We start from the raw sequence: 16692 nt of genomic DNA, 5'->3' as shown, positions 1-16692 counted from the left end.
TATATATATATATGTATGTATATATATGTATGTATGTATATATATGTATGTATGTGTATATATATGTATGTATGTATGTGTATATGTATGTATGTATGTGTATATGTATGTATGTATGTGTATATGTATGTATGTATGTGTATATGTATGTATGTGTATATGTATGTATGTGTATATGTATGTATGTATGTGTATGTGTATATGTATGTATGTGTATGTGTATATGTATGTATGTGTATGTGTATATGTATGTATGTGTATGTGTATATGTATGTATGTGTATGTGTATATGTATGTATGTGTATATGTATGTATGTATGTGTATATATATGTATGTATGTGTATATATATGTATGTATGTGTATATATATGTATGTATGTGTATATATATGTATGTATGTGTATATATATGTATGTATGTGTATATATATGTATGTATGTGTATATATATGTATGTATGTGTATATATATGTATGTATGTGTATATATATGTATGTATGTGTATATATATGTATGTATGTGTATATATATGTATGTGTATATGTATATGTATGTGTATATGTATATGTATGTATATATGTATTATATAAAAAAAAATGTTTATATTTAAACAAAGAATGTGCACGTTTGCTATAATGAACAAGTGAAAATGTTCAAAATCAGTGATCCCAAGGTGTGTAAAAAAATAAAATATATTATATATGGTACCAATAAAAATGTCACTTTGTCCTGCAAAGAATGCGGCCCCCCAAATTATTTTTTTTCCTCTGTGCGGCCCAAACACCCAGCTGAGTTTGAGACCCCTGATCTATACTATATATATACGGTATGCTATAATTCACATAGTATGCACATAGTATTCCCATTATCAGGAGTGGTAATAGGAAATGAGATGTGGAGACGTCTTGCCGTAATTGTAATGATTTCTATATTTGCCTTCTACCATGGCAGCCGGAATATTGGTGCGTGAATGGCACATCTACAATTCAATTAATGTTAAGCCTTTTACCCCATAGATTAGGTAGTGTATGATCAGCATGTGCTTTATATAAATATGTATACATTTCACCCGTAATCCCCTTTGGGCTGATTTTAGGTGACCGGAATATATATCGGGGAGTTGCTGATTTTGCCATCCTTCTCTTCATCCTCCACTGGTGGTTCTAGTTTTCCGTTTTATTGATGGCTGTAAACCATCTCCCAGCTGGTAATTCAATATATAATACACGTTTGGGGTTTTGTGGTGAGATCTAGTGAATGTCACCGACATTGTCTATCTAACCTTTACAAAAATAGCAATGCGCACAGCCATTTTATTTTATCTCTAAAGGAAAAGAAAGACATTAGTGTGACAGTGATGTGTGTCTAAAGCACAATATAGTTGTCTTCAAAAATGAATTTTGTTGCACTGCGTCTATCCAACCTGCTGCTCCAATGCTAAACGTGTCTGCATAGGAGATAATAAAACATATCAAACGGAAAGGAACTCAAACGAGATTAGGTTTCAAATAATCCATATGGAAAAGACGACCTGCGGTGTAGGAGGGGCGATCCTCCAGCCTCCTCCTGGGACATTCATCTGATTGTGAGCTCAAAATTACTGAGGCTTATTACATGTAAAATAGGAAGCAATTGGGACAAGATAGCATTTTGGTAATTTTTTTTTCTTTTTCTTTTTCAAATCTATTGTATGCTTGGCATAGAAATGTCAATGGAGAATTAAATTTATTCTTAATCCTTGTAATTCATCCTCAAAATAATTAGAGGAAACTAAATTTATATTTATGACTGTTCAAAAGGTATACACTCGCGTGCAGCATTATTAGGCAAGTTGTATTTTAGATGATTTTTTTTTGTATTATTGATCAACAACTATGTTCTCAGTCAACCCAAAAGACTCATAAATATGAAAGCTTAATATTTTTGGAAGTTTTTTTTTAGATTTGGCTATCTTAGGAGGATATCTGTTTTTGCAGGTAACAGTGTGCAAAATTATTAGGCAACTTAATAAAAACCAAATATATTCCCATCTCACTTGTTTATTTTCACCAGGTAAACCAATATAACTGCACAAAATTTAGAAATAAACATTTCTGACATGCAAAAACAACACCCCAAAAAATTAGTGACCAATATAGCCACCTTCCTTTATGATGACACTCAACAGCCTACCATCCATAGATTCCGTCAGTTGCTTGATCTGTTTCCGATCAACATTGCGTGCAGCAGCCATCACAGTCTCCAGACACTGTTCCGAGAGATGTACTGTTTTCCCTTCCTGTAGATGTCACATTTTATAAGAGACCACTGGTTCTCTATGGTGTTCAGATCAGGTGAACAAGGGGCCATGTCATTATTTTTTCATCTTTTAGACCTTTACTGGCCAGCCACGCTGTGGAGTAGTTGGATGCATGTGATGGAGTATTGTCCTGCATGAAAATCATGTTTTTCTTGAACGATACCGACTTCTTCCTGTACCACTGCTTGAAGAAGTTGTCTTCCAGAAACTGGCAGTAGGTCTGGGAGTTGAGCTTCACTCCATCCTCAACCCGAAAAGGTTCCACAAGTTCATCTTTGATGATACCAGCCCATACCAGTACCCCACCTCCACCTTGCTGGCATCTGAGTCCGAGTGGAGCTCTCTGCCCTTTACTGATCCAGCCTCTGGCCCATCAAGAGTCACTCTCATTTCATCAGTCCATAAAACCTTTGAAAAATCAGTCTTAAGATATTTCTTGGCCTGGTCTTGATGTTTTACCTTATGTTTCTTATTCAAAGATGGTCGTTTTTCAGCCTTCCTTACCATGGCCATGCCCCTGAGTATGGCACACCTTGTGCTTTTTGATACTCCAGTAACATTGCAGGTCTGAAATATGGCCAAACTGGTGGGAAATGGCATCTTGGCAGCTTCACGCTTGATTTTCCTCAATTCATGGGCAGTTGTTTTGCGCCTTTTTTGCCCAACACGCTTCTTGCGACCCTGTTGGCTATTTGCCATGAAATGCTTGATTGTTCGGTGATCACGCTTCAAAAGTTTGTCACTTTCAAGACTGCTGCATCCCTCTGCAAGACTTCTCACAATTTTGGACTTTTCAGAGCCCGTCAAATCTCTCTTCTGACCCATTTTGCTAAAGGAAAGGAAGTTTCCTAATAAGCACACCTTTATATAGGGTGTTGATGTCATTACAGCACAACTCCTCATTATAAAGATGCACATCACCTGATTTACATAATTGGTAGTTGGCTCTCAATCCTATACAGCTTGGATATGGACAACATGTATAAAAAGTATCATTTGCCTAATAATTGTGCACACAGTGTAGATATAGGCTCATTAAAGCAATTTTGCCAGAAAGCTTTAAAAAATCACTAAATTTTACTGCTTACCCCATCTACACCAAGATGGTGCTGGGGCATGCCACTATGGCTCCTCTTACGAGATGTGGTGTTACTTACACCAGAAATCTTACACTAGTCGGCAACTGGTATAAGATATCATCTGGTGTGGTGGACAGAGGTGTGCGACACTCGTCAGATGCTCCTCTTCACAAATTAGGAAGCGTCTGACTTCACCAGGCCTACAAGAAAATTAAACAGTCTTGATGAATCAGGGCCTTATTCTGCCACTCGGAAACAGAAAAACAAAAAGGATTTGGTTTTTCAACATTAGAGAGTAACCATCATTTTAATTTTCATCGGTCAGGAAAAAATAAAGTTCTTTCTCCAGCTGTGCTGATCCTTCATTCTCTGTTCTTGTGTAAAATGTGTCTTCAGTGAATACAGACTTTGCCATTACTGAGATATGACATTGGTATTTTAGGCCCAGTGCCCACGGTGTGTAATTTTGACACGTATTTTCAGAAATCTGCAGCAAAATCTACATGTCCATTGTGAAGCCAGCAAAGTCTGAGAATTCTGAAGTGCTGTGCCCACGTTGCTTATTTTTTCCCTTACCTATTTGGTGCAGAAAAAAATAAATCTGCACCAAATATGCAAGGGAAAAATACTCAATGTGGGCACAGCACATCTGAATTCTCAAAGACTTTCCTTGCTTTAGTATGGACTTGCAGATTTTGCTGCAGATTTCTGAAATTCTGCATCAAAATACGCAGCGTGGGCAGAGGGCCTTAAAGTTCTAGGACACCTGTTTCAGAAGAACTTGCAGCATAATGCGTGTCTGCCACTCAATCCTTCTCCTTCTTCTGCTCTTTCTATAAAATGTGAATAGTACTAACTAAATATTTTATCTTTTTATGGCACAACACTGAAGATATGACACTGGTACTATCTGTACAGTGACTACTTTACATTGTACAACAGTAAATTTAGTGTGTCCTCTTAGGCTGCTTTCACACATCCGGTTTTAGCAGAGCCGGCCAATCTGGCTCTAAAACCTATGCAACGGATGCGGTGACAAAACCGCATCCTTTGCATCATTTTTTTATATGCGGCCCGTCCGGGTTTTGCCGCTTGCGGCACGCTACTGAGCATGCGCAGTGGAAAAAAACGCATGCGGCGGCCGGATACGTTTTTTGCCGCATGTGGCATGATGCGGTTTTTTTTTTTTTTGCCGGACAAACAAACGTCCCAGGCAACGTTCTATCCGGCCGCCGCATAGGCTAAATCTGCCGCATGCGGCAAAAAACGGACGGAACGCAAGCCCATGCGGCACGATACGGCACTAATGTAAGTCTATGCAAAAAAAAAACGCAACCGGCGGCAAAAAAAACCTGTTGCGTTTTTTTCTGCAAAGCGCCGGATTGTGCCGCACAGGAAAAACCAGATGTGTGAAAGCAGCCTAACTAGCAGGGGACAAACTGGTAGAAAGCAGAGCTACCGCGCTTACCTCAGATAGTTGTGCACCCCATACACAACAATGAAGACATTGAACAGAGGTTTGGCTGCACAGACCATGGACTCAGACGCCAAGCTGAGAATGGAGACTTATCCGTGGAAATAAGTGATCTCGTCAAGGTGCTGCACAGGAAAGAGTTCTCCTTTGTGCAGCGCCCGGATGAGATCGCCTTTTCCATGGATCAGTCTCTAAAGAGCTCAAAACACAGCCATTAATGCCTAAACCGCTGGCAACAAAAGTGAGTACACCCGTAAGTGAATACGCCCAATTACCCATTTCCCCCCCCAGTATCATGTGATTAGTGTTACAAGATCTCAGGTGTGAAAGTGGAACAGGTGTTAAATTTGGTGGTATGACACACACACTCACATTGGTCACTCGAAGTTCAACATATCTCCTCATGGCAAAGAATTCTGAGAATCTGAAAAAAAGAATTGTTGCTCTACATAAAAATGGCCTAGGCTATAAGAAGATAGCCAACACCCTGAATCTGAGCTGCAGCAAAGTGGCCAAGACCATGCAGAGGTTTAACAAGACAGGTTCCACACAGCCAGGCTTCACTATGGTTGACCAAAGACGTTGAGTGCATGTGCTCCGCGTCATATCCAGAGGTTGTCTTTTTCAACAGACATATGAGTGCTGCCAGCATGGCTGCAGAGGGTAAAGTTGGTGGGGGCCTTAGCCTGTCAGTGCTTAGACCATACACCGCACACTGCATCCAATTGGTCTGCATGGCTGTCCTCCCAGAAGGAAGCGTCTTCTGAAGATGATGTAAAGAAAGCCTGCAAACGGTTTGCTGAAGACAAGCAAACTAAGGACATGGACATGGATTACTGAAACCTTGTCCTGGGGTTTGATGAGACCACGATAAATGTATTTGGGTCAAGTGTGTGTGGCAGGAACCAGATGAGGAGCACAAAGAAAAGTGTGTCCTGCCTATAGTCAGGCATGGTGGTGGGAGTGTCATGGTTTGGGGCTGTATGAGTGTTGCTGACTGTGAGGAGCTACAATTCATTGAAGGAACTATGAATGCCAAAATGTTCTGTGACCTACTGAAGCAAAACATGATCCTTTGGAAACTATCATGGCAGCATCTGTGGGGCCTCTTGAAACAGAAGGTGAAGGAGCGCAATGGAAGGATGGAAGAGGATCCCAGTGGCTCCTGTGAAGCTTTAGTGAACTCCATAGCCAAAACCATTAAGACAGTTTCTGGAAATAATGAGGCCACACAAAATATTGACATTTTTGGGCACAATTTGGCATTTTCATTTTGGGGTTCGCTCACTTTTGTTGCCAGTGGTGTATATCACTGGATCCAATTCAAATTGCTTGTTCTCACCCACAAAGCTCTCCACACTGCAGCACCCCCCTACATTTCTATCGTCATCTCTGTCTGCCACCCTTCCCACTCTGAAAATGATGTTCGACTAACCTTCACACTAATCCGAATCTCCCTCTCTCGTATCCAAGACTTCTCCCGACTTGCACCAATACTCTGGAATGCTCTACCCCAAGAAACTAGGACGAATCACAACTTATTCAGCTTCAGATGCTCCCTAAAACACATCTTTTTAGGGCAGCTCCCTAATCAAAGTAAATTCAGAGTCCCTCCACGACTTCTCAGACCATAACTCCCCGTCAAACTCCACCGCACCCAAATGTATCTCAATGATTGGCTGGCTGGTTCAGGCAGCGTTGATCCCCATTTCTCCGAGATGGCTGGACGGTCATTGTAAATAAGCACCTGTACCTTGTCCCCCCCCTCCTCATTGTAGATGTAAGCTCTCACGAGCAGGGTTGTCTTTTTTTTGCTCGAATTATTGTATTTTCTATAACCGTTACTTGTTTGTATATAAACCTCCTGAATTGTAAAGCGCTGCGGAATATGCTGGCGCTATAGAAATAAAGATTATTATTATTATTATTATTATTATTATTTTCTTCAGCGCTCTATTGGGAGACCCAGACGATTGGGGTATAGCTACTGCCCTCCGGAGGCCACACAAAGCACTACACTAAAAAGTGCAAGGCCCCTCCCCTTCTGGCTATACCCCCCCGTGGTATCACGGGTTCTCCAGTTTTCAAGCTTTGTGCGAAGGAGGTCAGACATCCACGCATGGCTCCACAGATTTTAGTCAGCAGTAGCTGCTGACTATTTCGGATGGAAGAAAAGAGGGCCCATATAGGGCCCCCAGCATGCTCCCTTCTCACCCGTGGATGGTGTTGTAAGGTTGAGGTACCTATTGCTGGTACAGGGGCTGGAGCCCCACATGCTGTTTTCCTTCCACATCCCCTTGTAGGGCTCTGTGGAAGTGGGATCCTGCCGGCCTCTAAGCTCTGACGCCGGGCTCCATCCACAGACCCATAGCACCTGATGGATACGGAGCAGGAGTACAATCAGGGACAAGGCCCTGCATCATACAGGTACTCTGTGTCCCCGGCAGGCACAGACACACTCCGGGCTGGCTGGGTGTTGTAGTGCGCCGGGGACCGTAACGATTGAGTTGGTGTTCCTGCAGTTTACTGGGGGACTTTTGTGTTGTGGGAACGCAGCGCCGACCCCCACTGGACCGGCGGCGCTGCTGTGACTTGTAGTGCGCCGGGGACACGCCGACCGCGCTTTTACGGCGGCGGCGTTTATAAATCCAGTCCCCGGCTTTTGCGGCCTAGCTCCGCTTCGTTCCCGCCCCCACCCTGTCAATCAGGGTAGGGGAGAGACGCTGTTTCGCAGCAGCGACGAGGGCTGGAGCCTGATTTACATGCTCCAGCCCTCTCACTAGGCACAGAGGGAAGCAGGCTTCCCGCTCTTAGCCAGGAACGCCCAGGGCCCGCCCCCCCTCCTCTCCCAGGACGCCGGCAGCCATTACATGCAGTCTGGCTAGAGGAAGGACGCAAGGCTCTGGGAGACCTGGACTAGGGGGCTTTTGGAGACCACACACCCGCTCTTAAGCGGGCGGTAAGCGGCATTTCAGCTGGCCCCTCTAGTGCCTCAGTGTGCATTGGTGTACTGTGTCACCAGATATATATATTTATTTATTTCTTGCACTGTGAGGTCGCTTCCTGGCTGGATACCCCAGATCGCTCTGAGGAGGCAGCAACATGTCATCCACAAAACGCAAGGCTGCCAAGGCTAGGGCTGTGTACACTGCGTGTGCTGCATGTGGGGCTGCTCTACCAGCAGGTTCCAAAGACCCCCATTGTGTGCAATGCTCAGATCCGGTGCTGCTTCGCCAGCCGGAGTCCGGAGGGGTAGTGACCCAGGCTGAGACGCTTGTAAGTCCTGCCCCGGTGTCAGGGACAGACTTTGCAGTTTTTGCTGAGGGAATGTCTGTGACTATGGCAAAAATCCTTGAAACTTTGCAATCCATGACTGGGGCTCAGTCTATGGACACGGCGAGGTCTCTGTCCTCTAATCCCCCTCAGTTGGAATTAATCCAGACTGCAAGGGGGTCCCCGGCTTCCCAGGCTGAGTATTATGACTCAGATGATAGCCCCAGCCACCCTAAGCGAGCTCGCTGGGAAAGACCCTCAACGTCATCACACTGCTCAGGGTCTCAGCGCAATCAGTCGCCCTGTGATGCGTCTGAAGAGAGTGATCAGGAGTCTTATCCTGGAACCCCTCTCAATCTGGATACCCCGGATGGGGACGCCATGGTAAACGAGCTTATCTCAGCCATCAATAGACTGTTGGATATTTCTCCCCCAGCTCCTTCTGCAGAGGAGGCAGCTGCAGAGCAGGAGAAGTTTCGTTTCCTCTATCCCAAGCGTAAATTGAGTGCTTTCTTGGATCACTCTGACTTCAGAGAGTCAATCCAGAAACACGACGCTCATCCAGAAAGGCGTTTCTCTAAACGTTCTAAGGATACACGTTTTCCTTTCCCCCCTGATGTGGTCAAGCGCTGGACCCAGTGTCCAAAAGTAGACCCCCCGATTTCCAAACTTGCAGCTAGATCCATAGTTGCAGTGGAGGATGGCGCTTCACTTAAGGATGCCAATGACAGACAGATGGACCTTTGGTTAAAATCTGTCTATGAAGCTATCGGCGCGTCGTTTGCTCCAGCATTCGCAGCCGTATGGGCACTCCAAGCTATTTCAGCTGGTTTAGCAAAAGTGGATGCTATCATACATCCAGCGGTGCCGCAAGTGGCGTCCCTTACCTCGCAGATGTCTGCGTTTGCGTCTTACGCTATCAATGCGGTCCTAGAATCTACCAGCCGCACCTCAATGGCGTCCGCCAATTCGGTAGTTTTGCGCAGAGCCTTGTGGTTAAAGGACTGGAAAGCAGATGCTGGTTCCAAAAAATGTTTAACCAGCTTGCCTTTATCTAGAGATAGACTGTTTGGCGAGCCATTGGCTGACATCATTAAACAGTCCAAGGGTAAAGACTCTTCCTTACCCCAGCCCAGATCAAGCAAACCTCAGCAGAAAAAATGGCAGCAGAGGTTTCAGTCCTTTCGAGGTTCGGGCAAGACACAATTCTCCTCGTATAAAGGGACTCAGAGGACGCAAAGAGTCTCAGATTCCTGGCGGGCTCACGCACGCCCCAAGAAAGCAAATGGAGGAACCGCTTCCAAAGCGGCTACCTCATGACTTCCAGCCCCCCCCCTCCGCATCTCCGGTCGGGGGCAGGCTCTCCCGCTTTTCCGACATTTGGATGTCACAGGTCAAAGACCGGTGGGTGACAAACATTTTGTCTCGCGGGTACAGAATCGAGTTCAGTTCTCGTCCTCCAGCTCGGTTCTTCAGAACCTCCCCACATCCAGACCGAGCAGATGCCCTGCTGCAGGCGGTGGACTCCCTAAGAGCGGAAGGAGTAGTGGTTCCTGTACCGCCTCAGGAACAAGGGCGAGGGTTTTACTCCAATCTCTTTGTGGTTCCAAAAAAGGACGGCTCGTTCCGTCCTGTTCTGGATCTAAAGCTGCTCAACAAACATGTGCACGCCAGACGGTTCCGGATGGAAACCCTCCGTTCTGTCGTTGCCTCAATGTCTCAAGGAGACTTCCTTGCCTCAATAGACATCAAAGATGCTTATCTCCACGTGCCAATTGCTACAGAACATCAACGTTTTCTACGTTTTGTGATAGGAAACGACCATCTTCAGTTCGTAGCTCTGCCATTCGGTCTGGCGACAGCCCCCCGGGTCTTCACCAAGGTCATGGCGGCGGTGGTAGCAGTCTTGCACTCTCAGGGACACTCGGTGATCCCTTACCTAGACGATCTACTTGTCAAGGCACCCTCTCAAGAGGCATGCCAACTCAGTCTACATGCTACGCTGGAGACTCTACAGACGTTCGGATGGATCATCAACTTTCCAAAGTCGAATCTGTCACCGTCACAGTCGCTAACGTATCTTGGCATGGAGTTTCATACTCGAGCAGCGAGAGTGAAGCTTCCGCTGAACAAGCAGCGGTCCCTACAGACAGGGGTGCAATCCCTCCTTCAAGGCCAGTCGCACCCCTTACGGCGCCTCATGCACTTCCTCGGGAAGATGGTGGCAGCCATGGAAGCAGTTCCCTTTGCGCAGTTTCATCTGCGCCCACTTCAATGGGACATTCTCCGCCAATGGGATGGGAAGTCAACGTCCCTGGACAGGAAAGTCTCTCTTTCCCAGACGGCCAAGGACTCTCTACAATGGTGGCTCCTTTCCACCTCATTGTCTCAGGGAAGATCCTTCCTGCCCCCATCCTGGGCAGTGGTCACGACAGATGCGAGTCTGTCAGGGTGGGGAGCAGTGTTTCTCCACCACAGGGCCCAGGGGACGTGGACTCCGCAGGAGTCCACCCTTCAGATCAATGTTCTGGAAATCAGGGCAGTGTATCTTGCCCTACTGGCCTTCCAACAGTGGCTGGAAGGAAAGCAGATCCGAATCCAGTCGGACAACTCCACAGCGGTGGCATACATCAACCACCAAGGAGGGACGCGCAGTCGGCAAGCATTCCAAGAAGTCTGGCGCATTCTAATGTGGGTGGAGGACACAGCATCCACCATATCCGCGGTTCACATCCCAGGCGTAGAAAATTGGGAAGCAGACTTCCTCAGTCGCCAGGGCATGGACGCAGGGGAGTGGTCCCTTCACCCGGACGTGTTTCAGGAAATCTGTCGCCGATGGGGAGTGCCGGACGTCGACCTAATGGCGTCCCGGCACAACAACAAGGTCCCGGCATTCATGGCGAGGTCGCGCGATCAAAGAGCTCTGGCGGCAGACGCATTAGTTCAAGATTGGTCGCAGTTCCGGCTCCCATACGTCTTCCCACCTCTGGCACTCTTGCCCAGAGTGTTACGCAAGATCAGATCCGATTGCAGCCGCGTCATACTCGTCGCCCCAGACTGGCCGAGGAGATCGTGGTATCCGGATCTGTGGCATCTCACGGTCGGTCGACCGTGGTCACTGCCAGACCGACCAGACTTACTGTCCCAAGGGCCGTTTTTCCATCAGAATTCTGCGGCCCTGAACCTGACTGTGTGGCCATTGAGTCCTGGATCCTAGCGTCTGCAGGATTATCCCAAGGAGTTGTAGCCACAATGAGACAGGCTAGAAAGTCGACTTCTGCTAAGATCTACCACAGAACGTGGAAGATTTTCTTATCCTGGTGTTCCGCTCAGGGAGTGTCTCCCTGGCCATTTGCATTGCCCACTTTTCTTTCTTTCCTGCAATCGGGGTTAGAAAAGGGCTTGTCGCTCAGCTCCCTTAAAGGGCAAGTATCGGCACTATCCGTGTTTTTTTAGAAGCGTCTAGCACGTCTTCCTAAGGTGCGCACGTTCCTGCAGGGGGTCTGTCATATTGTGCCCCCGTACAAGCGGCCGTTAGATCCATGGGATCTGAACAGGGTTCTAGTTGCTCTCCAGAAGCCGCCTTTCGAGCCTCTGAAGGAAGTTTCCTTTTCTCGCCTGTCACAGAAAGTGGCGTTTCTTGTTGCGATCACATCGCTTCGGCGAGTGTCGGAGCTGGCAGCTCTGTCATCCAAGGCTCCCTTCCTGGTGTTCCACCAGGACAAGGTAGTGCTGCGCCCCATTCCGGAGTTTCTCCCTAAGGTCGTCTCCTCGTTTCATCTTAATCAGGATATATCCTTGCCTTCCTTTTGTCCTCATCCGGTTCACCGGTATGAAAAGGACTTACGTTTGCTGGATCTGGTGAGAGCACTCAGAATCTACATTTCCCGCACGGCGCCCATGCGCCGTTCCGATGCACTTTTTGTCCTTGTCGCTGGTCCGCGCAAGGGGTTGCAGGCTTCTAAAGCCACCCTGGCTCGATGGATCAAAGAACCAATTCTAGAGGCCTACCGTTCTGCGGGGCTTCCGGTTCCTTCAGGGCTAAAAGCCCACTCAACCAGAGCCGTGGGTGCGTCCTGGGCATTACGACACCAGGCTTCGGCTCAACAGGTGTGCCAGGCAGCTACCTGGTCGAGTCTGCACACTTTCACCAAACATTATCAGGTGCATACCTATGCTTCGGCGGATGCCAGCTTAGGTAGAAGAGTCCTGCAGGCGGCAGTGACATCCCCGTAGGGGAGGGCTGTTTTGCAGCTCTAACATGAGGTATCTCTTTACCCACCCAGGGACAGCTTTTGGACGTCCCAATCGTCTGGGTCTCCCAATAGAGCGCTGAAGAAGAAGGGAATTTTGTTACTTACCGTAAATTCCTTTTCTTCTAGCTCTTATTGGGAGACCCAGCACCCGCCCTGTTGTCCTTCGGGATTTTTTTGTTGTTTGCGGGTACACATGTTGTTCATGTTGAACGGTTTTTCAGTTCTCCGACGTTATTCGGAGTTAATTTGTTTAAACCAGTTATTGGCTTCCTCCTTCTTGCTTTGGCACTAAAACTGGAGAACCCGTGATACCACGGGGGGGTATAGCCAGAAGGGGAGGGGCCTTGCACTTTTTAGTGTAGTGCTTTGTGTGGCCTCCGGAGGGCAGTAGCTATACCCCAATCGTCTGGGTCTCCCAATAAGAGCTAGAAGAAAAGGAATTTACGGTAAGTAACAAAATTCCCTTCATTATTATTATCAGACATTAATGGTTGTGTTATTTAGAGGGCACACCACATTTACACTATTATACAAGCTGTACACTGACTACTTTACTATCAAACTGTCAGATCTTCAGTGCTTTCATAAAACGATATAGTAAAATATTTACAAATATGGAAGGGGTGTACTCATTTTTTTTTATATACTGTATGAATTGAGAATGAAAGATCAGTCCAGAAGGCGAGAGCAGATTTCTCTCATAAGATGTATCAGAGTTTCTTATTTTCATTTGTACTATGGATTTGTGGAAGAAAAAACAAAACTATTTGGGTATTTGGAAATGGGGTTGTAGTGATGACTTGCTGAGCCTACCAGTAGGTATTGTTCTGTGATCAATGCTGCTGTTCATTGTTCACAGACCTGTGATTTTACCAAATATGTACCTTCCCTCTGTAGAGTTCAACCATAACCGCCATGTTTTTTTTCTATATTTCTCCTCTATAGAAAGCCCTGCGGCCAGACATGGGTTATAACACACTGGCCAACTTCCAGATTGAGAAGAAGATTGGCCGGGGTCAGTTCAGTGAAGTCTACAGAGCCACGTGCCTTTTGGACAGAGTACCTGTTGCACTGAAAAAGGTTCAGGTTAGTGAGTTTAATATTCGGGGTTAGTTGCTTTGTGTTTTCTTTAATCCTGACTCTGACAAATTTGTCCCTGTGAAAGTCCCAGATTGTGAATCATGTACAGGTGTTGTCAATCTGCATTAGAAAGTCAGGTTATTCTGTAAGGCTATGTACGCACGTTGCGTACTGCCGTGACAAATATTCTGCAGCGATTTGGCAGTGTGTGTGCGCTTCAAATCGCTGCAGAAACACTGTCACGGATGCAGTGTGTCTGCAGAATAGATGCCGATTTCATGTGCTCTGGATGCTGTCTCCCGCCATTGACCGAGCAGGAGCTGCATCCAAAGCGCTCCAAATAAGTGACATGTTGCTTTTTTGAGCGCAGTGATTTGGATCAAAATTTCAGCATGCAAATCACTGTGCTCAAACGCAACGTGTGGATGGATTATGCACAATCTTCATAGATCGTGCTGGGGACGCAGGACGTATGCGTTTACGCTGCAGTGCAATACTCAGCGTAAGCGCATGAAATTGAGCAACGTGAGCACACAGCCTTATTAATGCAAGAGATTTTTTTTTATCATTTTTTCTGAATCCATAATTTGGGACAAAGAATAAAATCAATGTTTAAATAGTTCACTTTGTATGTAGTCCTACAAGTAATGACATGTAATCTCTGCAGATCACAGAGCCAGCCAATAGCATCCTATAGTGATGATCACTTACTAGAGCCAAAACTGCAAATAATCAAACCTTTTTTTATTACGAATTGAAACAAAATCACAAAAAAAAACCTTAACACGCACCAGTCATAAGGATTTTCGTATATAAGCTAAAGCCAGTGCTATACCGGCACTATCAGGCTGATTCTCTACACACCTGTACGGGTCAGCTCGGATGTTTAGGCTTTGAAATCCAAGAAAGTAAAGTTTATAAAATAATGAGCTTCTTGAGTGACAGCAGCTGAGGATCAGATAATATCTGGGGGGTATTCATACTTATCCCCTCCTTCTGTTAGAATTAGCATAAGTATTATACAAACAATTCACTTTTTTCCCTTGCAGGACCCATGTGACCAGAAGGGGCGGGGCCTCAGCCAATAAAGTTGATACCATGAAGCAACATTTTTCTGTAGGCTGAGGCCCTGCCCCTTTTAATCACATGGGTCCTGCAAGGGAAAAAGTGAATTTTGTATAATACTTGTGCTAATTCTAACAAGGGGAGGGGATAAGTATGAATACCTCCCAGATATTATCTGGTCCTCAGCTGCTGTCACTCAAGAAGCTGATGATTTTGTAAATTTTACTTTCCTGGGTTTCAAAACCTAAACATCTGAGCTGACCACTACAGGTATGTATAGAATAGAATCAGCCTGATAGTGCCAGCATAGCACTGGCTTTAGGTTTATATACGAAAATCCTGGTGATTGGTTCCCTTAAGTGCTCAACTGAGTGCTCCAGGGCTGAATGCAGTTTGTGCTGCAGCACTTGGCTAGAAAAGTCCCTTTAATACATGTTGTGTAAACCCTGTTTATCTGAACTGCAAGTCTGTTGTAATGTATGTTATGTCGTGTATGCATTTAATTTTTATTTTATGAACCCGAAAAGTGGATACATGATACCTTGTCCATGGGCAACATGCAACAGCCATATTTGTTCTTCTGTGAAAAAATGAGGTTTTTCTCTGAAATTCCGATCTCAAAACCACCGGTGACTGAGCCGCACAGGTGACAAGTCGGGAAGGTGAGACCCCAGTGGCTTCTCTCCTGCTGCTGCTAGTGACTTGCAGGTTTCTCCCAATACACACAGAGACCTGTCACTCCAGAGGAGCAAGCGTGGAGAAGCCTCTGGGCATCCGCCTAGACTCGTCTCCTGTGCAGCTCGTCCCGGTGGGGTTTAAAGTCTGTTTTTCAATCATAGGAAATCATGTTGCCAATGTCTGACGCATGCCACCTGTGGTTGAGGCAGCATGGATCCACTGTCTTGTTCCCTTTTTAAGATTTTATTAGCACTTTTGTTTTTTTATTTTAAGATTTAAGCCACATTTCATACTTTTCTTACATATTGTCTTTTTTTAGTTATTTTTTGATAGAACACATACCCATTATATTATATGGACACATTCTGATCTTTTTATTTTGTAGACTTCACTATTTTCAAAATGAATGGAAACATGTCAGGGTTTAGCCCTATTTGTGCACCACACGTTCTCATCTATAAATCAGTAATTTGCTGCCCGATTACATTAATAAAAGGTGTGAATGAGGTTTTGACTCGGATTTATGTAGATAATAGGGGTTCTGGTTTCTTTTCAAACTGAAAACCTCTTTTCCTCTTCCACATCAGAGCACCCAGATAATAAAGAGTGCGGTTGTGCGTCTTGAAAATCCAATTACCAGTTAAGAATTATCATTATTGTGTCATTAGTGGCTTAATAATGATTGTATGTTGGATTGATTGTAAACTACATCCATACTATATAACATTTATTACCGTTTGTATCTAAACATATTCATGAAAGGTATGACTGATATCTCCGTATGGTGTCTAGGACATCACTAATTTAGGCATGACCCATGGTCCTATAGGATGTTTCTGCCTGTTGACTAGGCCATAGCCAAATATCAAAATGAGCTCCCCGGCGTTCCCCACTGCCGAGCCGTCTCATTTAGTAGCACATCCCTGACTTTGAATGCCATTTTCCTTTAATCTGCATAACATCTGCATATATTTGTGGGCGAGCTGCTGCTTCTGTGTTTGCAGTGAATGACAGCTGCCAGCCGCCTTTCTGAGCGCTATTACAATATGCAAAACTTACTACTGAAAAGAAGCGTGGATTTGTTTCAACTTTTCTGCTGGAGATTCCTTTCATTAGAATGAAGCATTTCAAAGCTGCCTTTGTGATTTTTGTGATATGTTATTTTGTACATTTTCGGCTGCGGCTTGCGAATCCACAGTTGGGCTGCACAAAATAATTCTTTTTCTTCCATTTAGTTGGGCCCCCAAACTGGAGCTCTTTTCAGGTTTTTGTAGACCACATCGGGGCTTATTTTAGCTTTCTGAACACGAGTTACTCTGTTCTTCTTTTCTACATTTTAGGTGACGTTCATGCCCTTTACAGATGTAGTAGACACCAGTTTGTATATAAGGATTTAGGAACATCGCAAGTTTCCAAAATAAAGTCATTTGTGCCATCTTCATATGTATGCTTATCCACTGGTGTAAGACGTGTTTGTCTGTAGTCTAC

The 16692-nt window shown here is 45.3% G+C and overlaps 1 protein-coding gene across 1 annotated transcript in view; it reads left to right on the top strand.

Annotated features, from left to right (window-relative positions):
• NEK7 (NIMA related kinase 7) overlaps positions 1-16692 on the top strand; it is a 230903-nt gene that overhangs the window by 87449 nt on the left and 126762 nt on the right. The window contains exon 3 of the mRNA XM_075322170.1: positions 13327-13467. Within this exon, the coding sequence (XP_075178285.1) occupies positions 13327-13467 (141 nt within the window). The remainder of the gene's footprint in view (positions 1-13326; positions 13468-16692) is intronic.

This window comes from Anomaloglossus baeobatrachus, chromosome 8 (assembly GCF_048569485.1).
Source record: "Anomaloglossus baeobatrachus isolate aAnoBae1 chromosome 8, aAnoBae1.hap1, whole genome shotgun sequence".
NCBI lineage: Eukaryota > Metazoa > Chordata > Amphibia > Anura > Aromobatidae > Anomaloglossus > Anomaloglossus baeobatrachus.
This window is presented reverse-complemented; position numbering and strand designations above follow the sequence as displayed.